The sequence below is a fragment of the Epinephelus moara genome, chromosome 13 (genome assembly GCF_006386435.1).
Source record: "Epinephelus moara isolate mb chromosome 13, YSFRI_EMoa_1.0, whole genome shotgun sequence".
Taxonomy (NCBI): Eukaryota; Metazoa; Chordata; class Actinopteri; order Perciformes; family Serranidae; genus Epinephelus; species Epinephelus moara.
In genome coordinates this window covers 14,032,717-14,054,282 of record NC_065518.1, presented here as the reverse complement: position 1 = coordinate 14,054,282, position 21,566 = coordinate 14,032,717, and the positions used below count along the sequence as shown (strand labels likewise).

Below are 21,566 nucleotides of genomic sequence, written 5' to 3'. Positions count from 1 at the left end.
AGGTTCATAAAATTGCATTTTTTTTATACTTTTATAACATTGGCAAATGGCTTAGAAACTTAATTTAATGTGGGTCGGTCACTTCTAGCCAATACCTGATCAATATTAGCCCTGATACCGATCCAGGGTGTTGAATCAGGGCATCAATACTGTCAACTTAACTCTCACTGGAGACTCAATCTTCATTTTAACCTTAAATAGCAACAATAAAACACATTTTGGTGTTTTTCTGCTTCATTTTTTTTCACTATACAAAAGCAAACGATTGGAGATGTAGAGAATATGTTCTTTAAAGGTTGGTATTACACAGTAAGAGATCAGCCTATTGCCACCAGCTTCAGTCTTTCCCATCACATGTTGACTCTAATAACAATAATAATAATGATAATAATCGCGGCCTCTGTGGATCCCGTTTTTGTGTATTCCGGGATACAGTTGGCAGTGACCGCCAGCAGCTCTGTGACTGTTGCTTTATGTCCCCTTTAAAGCCCTCTTTCTGAGAGGCGCCAGTTCGGAGAACTCTCTGTACAGCAATGATAGCCTCATTAGCTGCTTCCTAGCCTTTGTTGTTTTTACAACAGAGATGTGTGTCCAGATTCTCATTAAAAGATGGGCTTCTTTATATTGTCTACTTCCTCTGACAGTCCCCTTAGATTGAACGCCAGCAAATCAAGCTATTTATTTATCCCCTGCCCTCTTTTTTTTTTTTTTTCTTCCCCTGCGAAAATCAATTCAAAGATTTTTTGGTTTGCTGTTACAAAAGCCTGTTGATTTCTGTCTTAATTTGAGAAGTGGCTCGTAACAGTCGCCGCTGAGCGGGGAACACAGCATTTCCTGCTTTTAGTTGGCCTTGAAATATCTGATTTTCACAGACAGGATTGTTTGAGTCTTGTGTTTCTGCTGCAGGTATTTGACAAACTGAGAAGAAATGACAGCGTACTGACAACACTGCTGGTTAATCTGAACTACACAGAGTGGCTGAAAACATCATGCAACAAGAAGACAAAGATTCATGAGTCAACCCACAACAACGTGACAAGAAACTATTATTGTTGCATTAACATCAACTCCGTTTCTTAAAACACAAACAGAAAAGCAAGATGACCTTCTCTTTATTTGGCACAGGAACAAAGTCATTTGTGAATGACTCTTTTGCTTGCAAGAGTATTAAATTTAGCATGACAGGGACACCTTCATGTTTGCTACAACAACAACCAAAAATCTTTGACCTCCGTTTTCTAGGCTATATGCAGAATGGGGCAATTTATCACAAGCCAAAAAATCTCAGCACCCTAATTAATTACAACTAAGTAAAGAATGTTTGGAGAGCCAAATTGCTTTAATTCCCCAAACACCGGCTGAAAGTCATTCATTATCAAATGTGTGCTCAAAGGTTAGTTTGCTTTTGTGAAGACGAAATAAGCATTAATTTCGGAGCCCGGGCCCGCGTTTCCCCCTGTGGGGAGACGGGCGAGCGGTTTGTCATGAGGCCACACATCACTTACGGCAGGTTCGCTGTCTGATCTTTGCTCGCTGCTCACTGGACAACGGCAGGTCCTGATGCTTTCTGTGTAGTTCAGCCTGAGAGCACTCACTCACCTTAATTGAATGTTAAAGGGACAGTTCACCCCAAAATCAAAACTGCATATTTTTCCTCTTACCTGTAGTGCTGTGTATCAGTCTAGATAGTTTTGGTTTGAGTTGCAGAGTGTTGAAGATTTTGGCCATAGAGTTGTCTGTCTTCTCTCCACTATAATGGCACTCAGCTTGTGGTGCTCAAAGAGCCGAAGAACACATTTGGAAAAACTCAACAGCAATAATCCACAGACCTTATTGTGAGCAGTTTCATGTAGGAACTATTTTCTTTCTACTGAACTACACCAGCCAATTGTATCACCGCACAGAAGGAACAGTGCATCTACTCATACATCAGAAGCTTGTGCTCATGACAGCGTGAGATGTAAACATTAATGGTGTCCTTCTCATCAGTGGTGCTAGGTGAGCTAGCAATAGAATAGATGGAAATGATGAGATTACAGGTGCCACTCCATTGGTGCTTTAAAAACAGATAAAACAAGACAACCAGCTTAAACATGACATACACACAGCCATATAATAGCTGTAATAGCAAATGATAAAATAAGTAAAAACAATAAAAGACAGCGGCTAAAATGTTGCACAGTGTAGATGCTGCACATGATTATTGTTTGTTTAGTGTTCTTACAGCCCAGGGAAAGAAACCATTCCTTAGTTTAGCAGTAGATGTATGCTTCCTTCTGCACATTGATACAGTTGGCGGGTGTAATTTGGTAGAAAGAAAATAGTTCCTACATGACACTGCTCACAACATTGTCTGTGGTTTCAGGGTTTACGCAGGACATCTTATTCGACGGCCAATATGGCTGTTAATACTCCAGAATTCCAGCCATGTAGAACAACTACCGAACATGTTTTAAAGAGCTAAACGACAATGAGACAAATTTAAATCATCAAACCCACTATCAATGGTCTGGCTAACCATGGTTGAGTGAAGTGTATCTCCGGTTTGATCTACAAGGAGACCCATGGTGTGTTGAAGGTCTTCCTTGAGAATGTGATCCATGATGTGGTCACCTAACTATACCGAGCAGGCTAAGAGGAAGACCATGACGGCTATGTATGTGGCGTATGCTCTGAAGAGGCAGGGACACACTCTGTACAGCTTCAGTGGATAAATAGATACGTCTAAAATCTAGCCTACAAAGTGTACGTTTATATTTAAGTTTGTAAGTTTTCTTGGCAACATATGTCAGAGGTATACAATACTCGGCTATTTAGTGTGCTATTAATGAATTTATTTATTTATTTGCCATATTTCCCACCGCACATTTTGGCTATTGATACTTTCATCTGCTGGATAACTACACGTGGTACCGAGAAAAAAGACAGCATATGCACGCTAATGTAAACCCCCTGATTATCTTGAGTTAATTCGGCATTTTCAGCACCACAAGCCAAGTGCCATCTAGTTCCATTGTATTGGAGAAAAGGCAGACGTCTCTATAGCTCTACAGGTAAGACGGTGAACTGTCCCTTTAAGTGTGGATAGTTTTATTTGCTGGGTGAAGTTTTGTTTAGAGAGCTGACGGGAGCGTACAGAAGCAGCTGCTCGAGGAGGAAAAAGTGTCATTGACACGGGAGCTTTAAGCCTTCGGAGGCCTCCATTAACAGGCCCAGCAGGGAATATGTTTAAAGAGTCTTCAGTATGCAGTCACTGAGTGGAGATGTGTAAAACTCCCACTGAGTGCTCAAGGGAATCCGCTCGGCGCTCGGCTATGGCTCTTCAGTCTGAAGCACCATCAAGAAAACAGGTGGGCTCTGACTAATTTCAGGAAATACAGAAACTCTCTATAGAAATAGTGGACAATTGGCCGTATCAAGGCCATCTCTCCATTTATTTCTCAAAATACACATAAAAGTTCAGAGCTCCTCCTTCTGCTATTCATAAATTCACCCACGGCTCACACTATTTGAATTTTAAGCAGTTCGAATGAACAAGAATAAGAAGCACTTGAGATGAAATCCATCTCTCGAAGGGAATTCATCAAAGAAATTACTTCCCATATCAACAATAGAAATTACCTCACAATATGCAATTGTCCTATCCACATATTCATGGAACCCTTTGGTGTTTTTATGGGGTAAGAGGGACTATTTAGCAGGTAATACAGCATTAATGTGGAGGAGAGGGAGGGAGAAAAAACTGTTTTAATGGAAGTGGCTTCTTGCCTCTGAATTTCGATGATGTGCACAATGCCCTTAAATCCCTTTCTTATTTGAGCCTGCTTTGCAGGTACTTCTGAGCCTTAATAGGATAAGCAGAGGACACAAAAGATTTCTATCTCTCAAGTCTTTCAGTTCACTGAGAATCCCGATCTCTGGCAATGAGCACTTCATGAATCATTCATTTTTAATAGATTATGCAAATTCCAGGACATAAAATCAACAAGATCAATAACTGCAGGCGTTTTAATTGGTGTTGGAAAACATTTTAAGGATGAACATAATCTCCAGTTCTTTCCCCCGTAAAGACACAATTAATTTGAAATTGGATCTCGGCCTAAATACTGCAGATAATTTACTACTTTTTGCATGGCTTAAAATTCCTCTGGTAGGCTTATCGCTGCCAAGTAAACTGTAATACTCAGCCATTAGAGAGACCACACACCTGAATATCACCTAATATCCACACAGGGAGCCACTGAGGGAAAACCAAGCAGAGGAGCCACTAACCAAATACTAATTACCAAGTGGAAGTCAGAGTGATGTTTGTTCCATTAGTTTGACCTCTGTATGCTTTATTTCTCTGCCACCAGAAAGGGCATGGGATAAACTTATAACACAAAAGCACAGGCTTAGATTTTAGAAAAGGTGCAGGGGACTCAGTATTTACCATGTGTGCATTTATCCCCACCCCAATACAAATATGAGAGTATCACAGGACTGGTATTTAAATGTAATTAAAGACATTTCTACTGTAAACGGATGCAGAAAAGGCACAAAATTAAAGGTCCAGTGTGTAGGATTTAGGGGGATATTTTAGCAGAAATGAAATGTAATATATTCCGTAGTGTATAATATACTTAAAATAAGAATTGTTGTGTTTCCGTTACCTTAGAACGAGCCGTTTATTTCTACATAGGGAGTGTTTTTTTCCTATGCCCTGTTGCACCGCTATGTTTTTACAGTAGCCCAGAACAGACAAACCAAACACTTGCTCTAGAAAGGGCCATTCGTATTTGCAATGAGAGCATTGTTTCTTTGTTTTTTACATGAAACAGCTTTTTTCAGTGTTTTTTTTTTACTGGTTTAAATTATCATTTCTAATTTTTTCTAAACACTGCGTACGCACAAAACGAGGCCTGAATGTGTCGTACGCCACTTCCCAGGCAAAAGTTGTGATGTATAAAAATAAACTTGATGTGAGAAACTTTGACCCATGCTTACGAACATTTTAGAAACGGGAAAATATCAAATATTTTTGGCACTAACCATTTTTGCCTTTTGTTTGTACGTACATTTTGAGTATTGTACCGACGCTTTGTTCTATAAATGAGACCCAGGGTCCGTTTGTTTTTGAGAGGAAGTGACCTCTGTGGAAAATTTGGCTTCTGGTAAAAACCTCCTGAACGTTTGGATCTTAAGTTATCCGCGGAAAAATTTGAGCACACATTAGCAGGTGCTGTCTGTAGCATGCCAAACAGGGTAGGAGAAACACCGATTTGTAACGTGAAACTGCTTTATTCAGTGTGTTTACTGGTTTAAATTACACAGTCTGTTTGTTTTAGAGAGGAAAAGACCTCTCTAAATAATTCGGCTCCTGGTAAAAACTTCCTGATCAATGAACACTGAAGGAATTCTAACCGGGAGAAGTTTCCGCTAGTTGCAATCTGCACTCCTCACACCCATAAATCTTACACACTGTTCCTTTAAATGTTTGATGCTCAAAATTTACCCCCCAAACTTCCCATTTCCTCCCCAATGTTGAAACAAAACCTTTGCCTTTCCACCAAAGCAAGTCATGTGCTCTCACATGCATCCACACACACACACAGACACACACACACACACACTAGTATGCATACAATCCCATCTTTCTTCCTCTACATGTCTCTTTGCACCTGTAAAGCAGTAAGGAGACCCTCTCCAGTCTGCAGAGACCATCTAAAATATCCCAGGTGCAAACAAAGCCGCCTGCACAACCGGGGCCTGCGTTTCTACGGGGGCCATCGGTGCACAAAGGACAAACACACACCTTTCTTCTCAGGAGGCCAGCCTTACAGGGGAAATCTACCTCCCACATATTAATGAGAAAAGGGCCCTTTCTTTTCTCATAAGGCCGCTTGGCTATCATTTGAGAAGGGGGGCCGCAGCAATTTTCAATCACCCTGTCCTCCCCCACGCAGAACTCGTTGCCTTTGATGGCTGCTGCATAATTATATGAATTTTAATAAAAGCTCTGTATATTAATCTCGGGGCCCCCGACAGTCATCGTAAACTTTCAGTAAACTTAACCTTCTTCTTGGTAATAACACGGCAACAACGAAACAATATTTCAATTAGCCAGGCAGTCATTAACTGTGACAAGGAGAGGAGACGACGAGGAGAAGGGGGGGGGAGAGAGAGATAGGAGGGCGAAATAAATGATCATGGTGTTAGAGTTAGGCGGCAGAAAATGCCAGAGCGTATTTACCGAGGCACATTACTCGTGCTTTGAGACACACAAACTGTCTCCCGGCGAACAAATCACAGGAGCAACACAGCAGCAGCCAACAAGCAGTCAGTCCTGCATGGTGGCCCTCTCTTGTTTTTTTTTTCGTTGCGAGACCTTGCTCTGATACACAGTCATAGTTCTGATGTGCTGACACCCAAAGGTCCTTGTCCAGCGGTGACTGAACAGCTCGCCCCCTCCCTGCCCCACCCCACAATCTCTCTTATCGCCCTGCTTGCTCAGCAAAGAACCAGACGGAGGACAGCTGCTAAGCTTTTATCGCACCATTGTACCACCTTTTCAGCTCAGAGTGAAACGGTATTAAAAAAGTCTTCACACTTAACTTTTTGGTTTGCTTTTATTATCACATTTTCTTTTGTCAAATTGCACAAGCATTGTTTTTCCTCGATCTTTTTACACTGTTAAAATCCCCCTCAGCTGAAGCTGTGGCTCGGCAGCATAAAGGCGTACTGTATGGCACTTGATCTTACCTACAGGGTAGCTTTGCGACACGCTGGGGCCCAGGTCTGGGTTGGCGCTAGAGGATAAACTGGGCTTGACTTCGTCCAGGCTGGAATTCAGGGCAGGGAGCGAGTACTCATTAGCCTGGGAAAAGGACAGTTGAATCATTACACAACCAAACAATACCAAGATGGAAATCCTCCCTTCTCCTCCTCCATTAAGCGCTCCACACAGGCCTGTGCGAGTATAAATTTGTATGAGCGCATTGTGTGTGTGTGAGTGTGTGTGTGTGTTCAAGCTGCAGGGTGGCAGTTCAAGCATATCATGAATGTATTTTGGTATTGTCTGAGAGGAAGTGGGATTTTGAGATGAGTGAAAAGCCAAGGCGTCAGCTGGCCCTTTGTGCTTGACTGCAGTCCTACCCCTGATCAGCCAAGGGAGAAAGCAGTTCTGCTTTGTTACAGGCTCACCATGTGGCCCCTGTTTGAGAGACACCATTCACCTTTTTTTTTTTTTTCTTTTTTTGCGTTTTGCTTTTAATTTGGAGTCGAAACCACCTTTAAATTTCATTACCTCTTATCTCTGAATAGAATCACTTGTACAACCTGCACTTTTTGTGGCCATGTAGCTGTTTGAGTGTTTGTGCTTCTTGTGTGCATTCAGATGTTGTGTTAAAGGACTAGTTCAGCCAAATCATATTTAAAAAACCCACATATTTTTAACAAAAGCAGTGTTTCGTGATGCAAGTAATTTTATGTGCTCAGGTTTCGAGATCTCACAATCTTCCATTTCAACACTACTTTAACAGTGGTGAATGGAATAAATGCATTTCTGCTGCTTTATTTATTTTTTTAAATGTACATTTTTAATAAAAAAATAGAATTATTAACTATTACATTGTATTATTATTAAAATTAAAAACAAAATAAAATTTTTGATACAGGTACCGATAACAAAATAATACTTTTTTAAGTACTTTATTTATTTATTTATATTTTACAAAATCCTTCTGTTCATTTAACAGATATAGCCAAACTTCTTAAATGTTTCATCCTTTCTAAACACAGCTGAAACCCCAAAAAGTCTGTCTAAATTTTGCAAAATTATGATTTAAATCTTAAGATATCTGATTCAAAAAAAACAAATTAACTAGACTACAATTCTGACCAAGCATTTGATGCCAACTTTGGGTGGTTAAAATTTTTGCTACAGACAATATTTTTTAGTCAGAGTTGCAGATTTCAGGGTGGACGGATGTGCATTTTTTCCCCCATCCCAATAAAAACATGAAAGTAACAGAGGACTTTTACTTTGATATAATTAAAGACGTTTACACCCTAAATTGATGCAGAAAGGCACAAATTGGTGCATGAAAAATCATCAAAATGGAGGATTAAGTGTTTGAAACTCAATATTTTCTGGTGTAGGATCCCCAATCCCCTTTTTTATATGTGTCACCCCCAATATTGAGACCAAACCTACACCCTTGGTTTCATTTGGTGCCCAAAAGTGTCCTGGATAGTCAACAGAAGTGTGTTTCCTGAGTAGAAAGTAGCTCCAGTAAATACATGCACAGCTACGTCTCTTTAGATGCAAATAAATCCAAGTGTTTCTTTTTTTATTTAGGTGAACTGACCCTTTAATTAAAAAAACAACAACAACTAAATCTAAAAATAATCTCTTCCCAGCTTGTCCCTCATCGTCATGTTCCCTTTTGTAAATCCGCTAAAAGACACTCATGGCAGATGCTAGCAGGTTTTTTTAATGAGATGAGACTTCCGGAGTCTGAGTGTTGACAATGTTTGTCCAAAGCCCAGTGTGAGCCTGAGTGACTCAGTGGGCCGCGCTCCCACAGGGGGACGCCCGTGACCCCGCTCTTGTCTGCCACTATCACCGATAAACTCTAATTGTCTGCTACAACTGTTCACTGGCACAATGTCGGATGTTTTCCTCTATTCTCGGAGGCTTCAGACGCCAAACAGACGTTTTATCATGCAGATAAAGGGCAGAAGGGGGAAAACTGAAAAGATAGGTCTGAAAGGGATGACCAAATGGCTAGCAGAAGTGTGGGAGGGGTGAATCCATTGAGTTTTGCATCTCCAGAATGGGTTTTTAATGCCTCGCTACAGAACCCAGACACTGGCTAATAGGGCCACAAAAAAAAAAAAAAACCTGAGGCACCCATGAAAGGGAAAGTGCTCTGATTAATATTGCATTAAATTAAACCTGATTTTTCTAGACTGTTCTTGGCCTCCTTTTTTTCCTTACTTGCCCTCTTTTTTAGTCTAACCCCTTTCCCTCTGCCTTTTAATACTCTCCCTGACGCTCTTTGTGATTGCAAGTCATTTCCAATTCGTTTTGGTATTGATCTTCCAGTAGAAATCAGTTTTGTAATTAGCTGCAAATTAGGCCCTCTTCTGGAGGTGAGGCCTGTCCCACTGATTTATCACCTGCGTAATTCGCCCCGATTGGAGAGAAATTAAAATGAACTCAATTAGGCGACTGCTTTTGCTTTATGGGTCCGACTTGTAGTTCGGTGGGAGAAATTAATAGTCTCTTGTTGTTTAATAGTATAATGAAAGTAAATAAAGGTTATCCATTGTAATAAGCCCAGAGCTTTTAATAAGCGGTGGTTTGTGGCTGTCGGTTTGGCGTGGGGGGTGGCTGGTCCCCAAATGCCTCTTAATTTTTGAAATGAGGATGGATGGCGAGTGTGGTTTTAATATCAGAACGAAGGAGCAGGAATACATGCTTTCATACGTCCATTTCGTGAATACATGTTACAATAATGGCAGCCTCAGAGACTGTGTCAGTCATTAAGCATCAAAATGTGACACAGAATTGGAAAATAAACAACAAAGGCAAGAAGCAGCGGTTGAATAACACCGCACAAAAATGTGGAAAAATCTAGGTATTGATTAATTTCATGTTGCCTTACTGTTATTCTCAATTATAGGGGATACAAGGAATGTGTTTTTCATCACAAAATCAATAGTGTGTGGGAGTTTTCCTGGTGATCCCTCCAGCATTATACATGCTTGGTTGTAATCCAGTGCTAAGACATCTCAGACGTCTGTTTAATTAGCTTTCTGGGTATGGGAATATTTGTGACAAAGGTGCTTTTTGTGTGCGTGTGTTTGAATCATAGCCTGGTTGTACAGAAATATGTGAAATGACCAGGACCTCTTCACGCCGCATTACATGGTGGTGGCATGTATTGTGTTGAAATTACAGGCTGGCACTACAATAAGAATGCCAATGGAAAGGCAGGTAGGATCCTTGGTTTTGGTGGACATACAAATTCCTTGGTTCAGTAATGCCATGCAGTGGGCGGTGGTGATGTAATGACCCCATAGGCAGTATAAAGAGTGAGAATGTCCGCTTAGGGAGGAGGTCAGGGTGGTGGATGGGTTACAGCTACACCGTACTTTTACTCTGAACATGCTGTTTGTGTTTTGTGTGAAACTAAAAGTCAACTTCGACTTATTTTACTTCACAAGTTACGTCCTTTACGTACTTACTTATGGAAGAAACACTGGACTTTCACCTAGTACTTGATATACGTATGTCCTTTACATACTTTTGTGCTTTCATGATGTTCTTACATCCTGCATGTTACAAACTTAGTTATTATAATGAAAAACATGATCTTTTTCCAAACCTAACTAAGTAGTTTTGGTGTTTAAACCCAACCATGCTGCCCTGAATGTGACAATCGCAGTTATTTTAACCAAAACCACCTAACCTGGCAGTTTTGGTGCCTAAACCCAACTGTGCTGCCCTGTGTGTGAGAAACCTAGTTTTTTAACGGTCAATATGATCTTTTGTTCAAATCTAGCCAAGTATTTTTGGTGCATAAACCCAATCGTGCTGGCCTGTGTATAACAAACGTAGTTACTTTACCTAAAAACTTAATCTCTTTCCAAACCAAACCAAGTAGTTTTGGTGCCTAAATCCAACTGTGCCATCCTGTGCACAACATATGTAGTTATTTTACCCTAAAATACGATCTGTTCTTCAACTAACCAACGGTAAACCCAACGGTATTACCCTGTATATAACAAATGTAGTTACTTTTTCTAAACCTAACCAAGTAGTTTTGGTGCCTAACTCCTAGCGTGCCACTCTGTCCGTAACAAACATTGTTATTTTAACCTTAAATACAATATTTTGTTAAACCAACCAAGCATTTTGGTGCCTAAATCTGACCATGCCACCCTGTACATACCAAAAGTAGCTATTTCCACCAAAAACACAATCTTTTTCTAAACCTTACCAAGAAGTGTTGGTGCCTAAACCCAACCGAATCACCCTGTACATAACAAACAGAGATGTTTAAACTTAAAACATAATCTCTTTCTAAATCAAACCAAGTAGTTTTGGTGCGTAATTCCTAGCATTCCACTCTGGCCATAACAGACCTAGTTATTTTAACCGAAAACACAAACTTTTTCTATACCTAACCAAGTAGTTTTGGTGCCTAAACCCAACCATGCCGCCCTTTACGTGACAAACATAGTTATTTTAGCTGAGAACACAATCTCTTTCTGAACGTTTCCAATGATTTTGGTGTCTAATTCCTACCATGCCGCTTTGTCCTTAACAAACATAGTTATTTTAATCTAAAATACGATATTTGTTTCAATTAACCAAGCAGGTTTGGTGCTTTAACACAACTGTGCTGCTTTGTATGTAACAAACGTACCTAACCAAGTATTTGTGCCGCCCTGTACATAACATACATTCTTATTTTAACTGAAAACTCAAGATTTTTCTAAACCTAATCAAGCAGTTTTAGTGCCTGAACCCATCAGTACCACCACCATGTCATTTCAACACAGTACATGTCACCATTACGTAATGCAGTGTTCAGAGGTCGTGGTCATTTCAGGTATCATCACATTCACAGTTTGGGTGTGTTAACTTGCATGTGAAGAAAGAGCAGAGGTGTTTCAGTGCTACTAACCTGTTCAGGTTTGATGTGCTCCGATGTTGGGAAGACGTCAGGGTACGAGGGGCGTTCAAAGACCCGGTCCAATGCTTCCAGCTGCTGCTGGGTGAAGGCATCTGCCCTAAGGTGTTTCCGTAAACTCTCCACACTACCCTGAGAATCACTGTTTGGGCCAGAACCATCTGAACCATCTACAAGAAGAAAGAGCAACAATCGAGACACTGACCCCGGGAAGCTGGCCTTCACTTCAAGCTATAGCACTTTATATTCTCCTCATGTATTTTTCTGTACCACCTCTGTGGGGGATCTGAGGAGGACAGAAAGGGATGGTGTGCAGGTTTTCCCATTCCTTAATGGCTGTAGTGAGCCACTGGCTACATCACACAGGTTTCTCCCTGCACCCCCCCACCCACCGCCACAGTAACACCATCATGATCTGAGAGCCCTCTGGTAATTGATGGATCACCATCACTTGCAAATATATACATGTTGTGGCAAGCATGTATACTAATGAAAGCAGCAGCTAGCCCATTTTCATTCCAGCTAGAGGATTTTTTTTCCTCCCCAAAACCCTCTTGGTGCTCGCTGAAATCAAGAGCAGTTTTTTTAAAGCACAATTTCCCTTTCACAATTCAATACTGCTTTCATTCTCTGCGAGTGTGGTGGTTCCATTTGGAAACAGCGGCGGAGGACAAGAGGCTGAATAAAATTGTACAGTCTGGTTCAATCATCCTGCTCTCCAAACACAGGAATTTTCTCCCGACTCCTGACCTGATTACCTGACTGTTGGGAGAAGGATGCCTTAGCTTTTCCCGTTGTCACTTGTGTGCAACGCTTTAAAGCCTTTACAGACCATCCTACCATACCTCCCTCCCTCTTCCCCTCCCTCCCTCCATCACCCCCCCCCCCCCCCCCCCCACCTCTCCTGGCTGCAGTGTCTGTAGGTCTCCTCCCCGGATCCCAGAAAGCTTCAGCTCCCTTACAAATCTGTCATTCTAAATTTGCGGCAGATTATGTTCTCCCCTCAGTGGGAGAGTAGTGATATATGATATGCAAGGCCCCTATTGATTGCCTGATCTGGTGGCAAGAGGGAGCTGAAATGAACTTGAAATGAACATCATGCCTCAACTCATTGTGCGTATAATACTCTACTTAATCCCACATTTTTCTCTGCCATGGAATTCAATTGATCAATCATGTCTGTGTGATAGTACCATTTGGGAGGGTTATTGCCATTCTATTCTGCTGCTTGACCTTTTTTCACCGGCTGAGGCCAGAGGATGAACCCAACTCTCCCGTCAAGGAGCTATAAAAGAGTGTGTGTGTGTGTGTGTGTGTGGCTGTGTGTGTGTGGGGGAGTGTGTTTGACCTGAAATTGTGCTGATAGCTGCAAAAACGTAGAGCAATAAATATCACGAGTTTGCCAACAATATCTTGCTAACTATTCATTCTGTTTTCACTGCACAGATAAATGCGGGACATATTTACATGCAATACACTGATCCAATATGTCGTATCGTTATCGGTGCCAATACTGATGTTAATAGGTTGATTGGGTTTTGGCCACAATATGGTGGATTTCGTTTCTTCGTCAATGTCGTTATAAAAATCTAAGGCATCTGCCAAATTTATCTGCACTCATTATTCTTTCAGTCATGGATGCTGTATCAGATTTTAGTGGCACAGTAATGGAAATGCAATTCGATGACCAGAATGAAATCTCAGAATCTGTTGGCTGTTGTCTGACGATGACAAAGCTTTTTATTAGCCTTTGTTTAAATTTATCTGCAGTTGTGGTTCTTTCAGTCATGGCTGTTGTATCAGATTTTAGTGCCGCAGTAATCCCTGTCCTCATTTTACTTGTTTACCTTTAAACGTACGTAAGGTAAGGTAAACAGATTTTAAATTTGGGGTAAGAAATCACTGGCACTTGGTAACAGTAGATACCTTGACTTGAGGTTTCGGTTAATCTCAATCCAAATTTTACTCTCATGTTTCCTTATATTTATGAGAAATTTTCCATGTTGTATGAGAGTACGTCACTTTTGACCTTTAGACCATGAGTACTTCTAAATATTCAAATCCGCCATATAATCTCAAAAATGCTTTGTCATCCAGCTTAAACATGTTTTTTTAAGGACACAAGATAATTTAAAAGAATAGTTCAGTGGTTCCCACAGAATCAGAATCTATGTATGATGGTAGCTGATGCCAGGGGGTGGGGGTATGGAGGTGGGCAAACTTTTTTCCTTGGTGTCCTTTGGTATCATTCTGGTTTCATTTTGTGTCCCCTCTCTAAATTGTGGGTCCATGAATGCAGCACAGGTGGAGCTCTTCGTGACTTTATTTTTCCTCAGCAGGACTTTATGGACTTTGATTAGCAGGGTTAATAATTGATCAGTCAATCAGATCAGAGCTGATCAGATCAGATCGATGGATGAGAGGAGCAGCTGCGGCAGAACCTGGCGTTTTAATCTCTATAAACAGATAGCTACATATAAAGATTTTGGTACCGGAAGCGTACTGGTTTCTGTTTGTAGTCTGAGTAGTCTTGACCAATCATGTTTGAATAAGCTTTGAATGCGTGCAGGTACACAGTCCATGTGGAAAGCAAAAGAGGTGATACACAATGGCCGAAATGCAATCTTAGAATCCATCGGCTATCGTCTGACGATGATAAAGCTTTTTATAAGCATTAGTTTAAATTCATGTGCATTCATATGCAGATATCTGTTTATAGAGATTCCCCAGTATCTAGATTGTTGTCAGACTGATGGCTTCTGAGACTGTGTAAACCATTGCCGGCGCATGGAAGAGGAAGTCTTGGCCCGGATACTCGCTGGATCTGACAGAACCCCCAAAATATTGGACTTTGCCCCCCGAGGCTAAACGTTGCCAGACCGATAGCAGATGGGCTCTGAGACTGACCGACTTCTGACTGTGGCTTCATATTTATTGCACAGATACGACTCACCCAACCCATGAGACAAAAACAAAGAGGTTGAACTGTTCCTTTAAGCTATATGAGACCAGCTCTGATTTTGGTCCTGATCTGTTGCTCGTCTGAACTCTTGAGGTGAATATTCAACATGTTTTCACCTACTCGAGCTGCTGCTTGTCACTTTATCAAACTCAATTGTTCTCTTTGCTTCCAAAGCAAATGGAGTCATTAATTACTTTCCATCAGCCGGCCCGAGCCACAACACCTGATCAATACCCCCCTCAACCCTGCCGCCCCCCACCGCCACCATATTTGTCATTCACCACTGAGGAATACACTTCCCACACACAAGACAAACCATCCTGGGTCAACCTACACACTCTTCCTCCCACTCAGACTGAGGACAGTCCCATCTGTCCTCCCAGCTACTGACTCTCATCTGACAGATCAGCAACGACTGTGTTTTGGTGATGAAGATGATTCTGGTGACATTTAGAACATTTATGTAGAGATGTGTAATTAAGCCTCCTTTCAGTTTAAATCAAGTTCATGCATCCTTAATTATTGTTCAAGACCGTCCACCACGAAAAAACTATAGCATCAGTTCCCTAAAGACTACATTTGTTCTCGTTCAAGTGACAAAGCCCTTTAGCAGTCGTACAAATTTTAAGTCTTTTCCATCGGCAGACAGCTCCTGCAGGATGTTGCGATCATAACAATTAAAACAAATTCAACCAATTCCTGTGAATTCTGTGCGATCTTTCAACTTTGTCCAATCACTGCAGCTTATACATATTTGACCAAACATCGTTTCCTAGGTTTCACCAAACATAGCAGTCCCCCGCACATCACCAAACTCACTTCCTTGTTCCTGGTTGTAAAGATGCAGACACATGCAACATGAACGTCTCACATTTACCAACAGAAATTACTGCTAAAGACCATGCAAGGCAACCTGATGTTTTGAACAAAACAAGGGTAAACAGTGTGCAACGTTAAGGTGGAACTCAAGCAAAAGTCATTGATTCCACAAACAGTTTCTACCGCAAATGACACCAGGAGAACATTTGAAACGTGTTGACGACAGACAGGTAAAATCACCAAGACAGAGGCTGTTGCATCCAGATCTATTGCACATGCTAAAAGTATCAATGTGAGTTTGATTAAATATGCACCGTTAGTGTTGTATAAAACACAAACTCAGAACATTGTGGTTTGATTCTGCCTGGAATGAGTTGCCTTCGATTTTTAATCAAGTATACAGAAAAACAAATTGTAACTGTTTTTGCAATTTTCACCCGCTCCCGCAAAAAACGATTAAAAACATTGCAACATAAATTGCAATTTTTTAGAAAAGCTGCTGTGAAATCAGGTATTTGAGCCAACAATCCCAAAAAAGACTTAAAAGAAGTAGGGGGACGTTTTCATAGAACCACAAAATGTCAACAAAGAAAGTCAACTGTTCCTACCAAGACTCAGTGTTGGCGTCTTGTCTTTCAATCATGACCACAATCATTTCCTTTAATCTTGCAACCATGTCATCAAACGCCCCTAATCTAAACAAAGTAGTCATTTTAACCTTTTCCTAACCCGAACCAATTCATTTGTTTATCTAACCAAAACTGTGTATGATTTTTTAACAAAACTTTTCTGCGTCATTCTGAGGGGAAGTTGCATTCAGCATATTTAGTACTTTAATATGAAGGACTTGTCATTTTCTTACAATAAATGAGACATGAAAACACTTTTTTTTCCAAAGTAAGAGGAATTCAGGTCATTTCACATCAGAGATTTGAGTTTTGTGTGTGCTCAAATATGACTGAAAAAAGGCTGATGCAATGATATTTCAATTCACAAATCAGAATTCAACCAATAAAAAAAGTCCATATTTAAATGGTTGTTTGTTTCATATGTTGATCAGGAGATGCCCCTGCCAAACAAATGTGATCAAACTTCACCTGCACAGACCTGATGAAGAAGAGTAGTTTAGTTTTTAGTGTTAAATTATTATTAATGTGTACATACTTGTGTTTTTTTCAGCTTTAGCTTTGGTTTTTGCTCATTAAGCCACAAATAATTAGTGTTAAATAGAAAATGTAAAACATTTGTAGTTGTTGTCCGCTGCTGTGAAGTGTCTTTAAGCACTTGTCGCCACAAGAAGTCAGGTTCATTATTTGGACGTTTCCAAATGTGCCCATTATGCAGCGGTGATTCTAATCTTTGACCACAGTGGCTTTGTTGGTGCGTTACACGCTTGTCCCGCTCTGTGGTCGTTTATTGATCATCGCTGGAGTTGAGTGTATTCATCTTGACATCGGTCTGTATTAACACTCTGGTAACGAGGGAGCAGCCTCTATCAGATCAGATAACCGGCTCTATAAAGCAGACTCCTCTCTGCGGGTTTGGCACCCAGAGGTCACGACCCTTAGCAGGAGGCTTTAGCTGAGGCAACTCTGAGACCGGGGGTGAGTCTGAGTGACTGCCCGCCAAACAAAAACAGAACAGTTATCATGAATGAAGAGCACGTTGAGCATAAATAACACTAAAGGTCTGATTCCAATAGAAGAAAAAATCTTTTCAGAATGAAAGTTTAACTTTTTTGACACGATGAAAACAGAGTTTCTAAGTTGCTGTCGGAGGCGCGGGGAGGTGAGCTGGCACCTTGAGGTCATGAACGCCCCCCTCAGATGAATGAGCTTACCCCCCCTCTCAGTCGGCTCCTTGTTTAAATAACATGTCAACATACATACGCCCTCGTTCCCTCAACACATTGTTATGAATTTCACAATAATACACCTCCATGATTTCCCGCCTGATTCAATTCTCGGCTAAATGAAATCAAATTAAAACAAATTGGATGAACTCAGCTGCATTTTGTTCTGTCTAATTGAATGTTTTGATTATGTAAACATAAATGAAATGCTGTGATATGTTTGTTCTGCATCACCAGAGATGTGTGATTGGTGTTTTATAGGGATTGGACGATTAAATTGATGGAGAATTAATCAACAACATTTTTTTATAATCGATTAATCAAAAAGTGGCCAAACATTTTCTGTTTGCAGCTTTTCAAATGTGAGAATTTGCTGCTTTTCTCTGTTTTATGTCACACATTAATTTACTTTTTTGATTTTGGGGCTGTTGGTCAAACAAAACAAGGACGTACAAAGTAGCAGTGGTGTCGAGTTTTTTTTTTTTTTTTTTACAGACCCTTATTTTCTTTTGTTAATTTAATAAATTAAGCCAAACTTCTCAAATATTTCAGGTTTTCTAAACACAGCTGAAACCCTAAATAGTCCATCTAAAATCTGCAAAATTATGATTTAAATCAGAAGATATCTGATTCAAAAATAAGTAAACAAGATTATGAATCTGACCCTGGTAGTTCAGTTTTAGCACTTAGCGCTATGGTGAGCATGTTTTGGCCATAAGCGAAGATTTCAGGGGGTCACAGGGGACATGTCCCCCTCAATATTTTATTTGTCACCCCCAGTGAAAACATGAAAGAAGCACAGGATTTTGATTTTGACAAAATTAGAGGGCCATTTGCAACATAAATTGATGCAGAAACTAGCAGATTGGTGCATAAAAATTCAATAGATTGCAGGAAACTAAGTGTTTGATGCTCAGAATTTTCTGGCAGAGGACCGCCAAACTCCCCATTTCATGTGTCCCCACAATGCTGTAACAAAACCTACGCCCTTGAGAAGTAGTTGTAATATTTTCTGACATTTAATAGGCCAAACTAATTAAAGTAATTAAAGTACTCTGTAGCTGCAGCCCCATTCCTCATAATCTTGCCCCAGCGGGCATTCTAATGTTTATTTCCTGTTGAACTAACGTCATGCACTGTGGCTGAGTCACTGTTGAATTATGTTTTTATTTTTAAAGATGAATCAATGTTGATTTTACAGTGTTGTTTCATAAACGTTAAACATTGTTTCAACATTGAAACAGATCTTACTGAAATTTCAGTGTTTAGTCATGAGAAATTTGTTAACCTTTTTACATACATCAGATTTAAATGTTGTTTCAATGTTGTTTTAATGTTGGAACAACAACTGACATACAGTAATTGCAACCACATTTCAACATTGAAGGTCAGTTGTGTGCCAGCTGGGGCTGACATCGGAAATCTGTATGACATCAGATAGACATTAAATTTTGGTTGGAGTGAAAATTGTGTTGACAAAATTTTCAATTTCTAATGATGTTAGAATTTCAAGTTGTGTGAACATTAACATTATGACATTTATGGGTTTTGCTCTCCATATTTCACAACTAAATGTTCTATGTCAAGATGACGTTTGGAAGATGTTGGATTTTGGTTGCTTAACACATCTTGTATGTATATCCGTATGCTGTAAAGCCCTGTGAGGCAAATTGTGATTCATTTATCGTCAAATAGACGTTGGCATTAGACGTTCTGACATTGAATTTGTTAACCCAGTGTCACAATTTAAATTCAACCAAATATCAAGGTCTCATGACGTTGATAGCCAGCTGAGAAGACATTACAAGTGGTGTAAGTATATTCTGACAATTTATAGTACAAACAAATCAAAATAATCAAAGTATTCTGTAGCTGCTCCTCGTAACCCAGCCGGTACTGGATGTCAAGATGCTGTCAGAAAGACGTTGGAAGTTTGTTGGAATGAAACTCGTGTTGACGATATTTTATATATCTAATGACGTTAGAATTTTACGTCATGTGGACGGGTAATGACGTCAGTGTCCTGCTGGGATGATTCAGAGGGGAAACATTTTGGAAACTTGCTGTCGGCCATCCATTTGCTGTGATGTTCCTGAGCTTTTAAAGGCTTTATTAATCTAATTTGGAGGTTGCACTTAGGTGCTGACATTTTGCTGCGCTCTGAGTTCCTGTGTTGATTCTTCCTCCCCCCCCCCACACCTCCATAACAGATGCTGATACACAGAGCAGGGTGTGACGGTGGCCCGCTCCATCACTCATCTCCATCCACACACACACACACACACACATCAGCTCAGTCCTCATGACGCTCAGAGATGAGAAATAATTAATTCAACAGCTACTGAAGCACAGAATCACATCCATTCTGACTGCCACTGGCTATTGTTGTTGGCTTTTGAAATATATGATGATCATCTTATCATGAAATTTCTCTCTCTCTGTATTCCTCTCATAAATCAAGAAGAAAGCCCGACACAAAGCTAGAAAGCGGCCAGAATGGCTGAAATTAAGAGTCGTCTACAGGTCTGATTGTGCAATTTGTGGACTGCTCTGAAAGGCCGCTGTGATATGACTTTGAAAGGCCTGGACACACTTCATGGACGCTGCATGTTCTCAACAGACCTCCGAGCTGTCTGCTGAGGTCAATTCAGCTCACTCAGACGCTCACTAATAACAAGAAGGTGAACAAAAAACATCCATGAAAGCAGATTTGTACTTAAACATCAGATCCTGTATGACAGATTTTTATTTGACCCTGAGAGGAGCAGCTTCTCCTTTGTCTTTTCTGGAGCCCACCGTGTCAGAAGCAGCGGGGGTGGAGGAGTTGGGATGTTAATCTGTGAGGTAATAGCTTTTCTCTGCAGAATTGCAAATTCTAATATATGTCACTTTGTAAAAGGTGCGGACAGCCATGGTCACCAAAGACACCGTCTCCAGAGTTCTCCCTCTCCCCCACTCTGTCCGTCCGCAACAATGGCTGCCAAGTGTAACATGCTACTTTTAATTTGCAATAACACGTGACAATAGCAGATTAATGGCTCTTATGACACCTGTGTCCCTGAAGCTCCTCTCGCCGAGACCCAGTGTACATAACGTGTGTCACAGTACATTATCTCTACATCCCTCCTGTAATGGGGGGGACCTTTTTTTTTTAAGGGCACTGCTGACTTGGAAACTTAGGAGCTGTCGGCCTGCTTGGCAGAGCGCCACAGCCACTGCCTAAAACAAATACTCTGGGCTGCACAGCCAATCCATTTCAGCGGGGCCCGTGTTGCACGCTGCCCTCCCCTCCCGTAACCCTTCCCCTCCTTTTTCCTTCGCTCATTTTTTGTTCATGTTTTCAACCCTCCATAATGACTGCTTGTGCCACAATCATCATGAGGCTTACCAAGTTAAATAGGGCTCAGGCAAGCTACTGTGCTGTGAGGAAATTTAATCCAAGCATTAACTGACTATAGACTACTGACTACTGAGGGAAGCAAAATACGTCTGAATGGGAAATAAGGCAACACTGAAACACAGAGCTCAGCTAAAAAAAGAGCTGCTGTAACCCAAAAATGACCAGAAACACCAACGTAGCAGCGTCCTTGTGACTTTACACACACTTTCCAAACACTGAGGACTTATATGTGGCTTTCTAGCTTTAAGTTTGGACAAAATATTGTGAATTTCAGTGGAAGATGTCAAGCTGAACTGTATGTAGAGCGTCTGGCTGGAAGAGTCTTTGCAGATATTTCATTACACCTGCTCAGAGGTCTCACCACTGGAGGAATTTTGGCTCCCAGGAAGCCAACCGTTACCACTTGTTTTGGGCCTGTCAGAAAGTAAACACTTTCTGGTGTGAAATTTACACAGAAAAAATATATATTTAAGTGTGATGAACTCCTTTTTGGGGCTTTTTACTTTCAGCATCTTCACATATTAACACAAAATACTTGTTTGGCATACTGAGTGTCGTTGCTAGAAAAGCAATTACAAACAAATGACTTAAGCCAGACACCCCATTTATAGAGAGCTGGTGTGATATCATTTATGAAATCTATGTAATGGAAAGAATTACGCTCACAATGAGGCTTCAGGGAATTACATTTGAGGAAATTTGGAAGAAGCAGAAAATGTGTTGGAAAGTGTTTAAATTTGTTTTTCAACTCTTTAATATTTTTTTATTCATTTATCTTAAAAGAAAAACACCCCATGTTATAAGTTTGTGTTTTACTACTACATTGTAAAAAGACTGTTGAGTGAAACC

General features: G+C 40.6%; 1 protein-coding gene across 10 annotated transcripts in view; it reads right to left on the bottom strand.

Annotated features, from left to right (window-relative positions):
• pax2b (paired box 2b) overlaps window positions 1–21,566 on the bottom strand; it is a 45,718-nt gene that overhangs the window by 12,327 nt on the left and 11,825 nt on the right. For 7 of the 10 annotated variants that reach the window (XM_050060352.1, XM_050060348.1, XM_050060358.1 and 4 more), the window contains exons 6-7: window positions 11,679–11,854; window positions 6,742–6,856 (exon numbers count right to left, since the gene is read on the bottom strand). The exons of 1 other annotated variant lie outside the window; for it this stretch is intronic. In XM_050060352.1, the coding sequence (XP_049916309.1) occupies window positions 6,742–6,856; window positions 11,679–11,854 (291 nt within the window). The remainder of the gene's footprint in view (window positions 1–6,741; window positions 6,857–11,678; window positions 11,855–21,566) is intronic. 2 more of the 10 variants (XM_050060356.1, XM_050060355.1) reach the window with 1 other exon arrangement.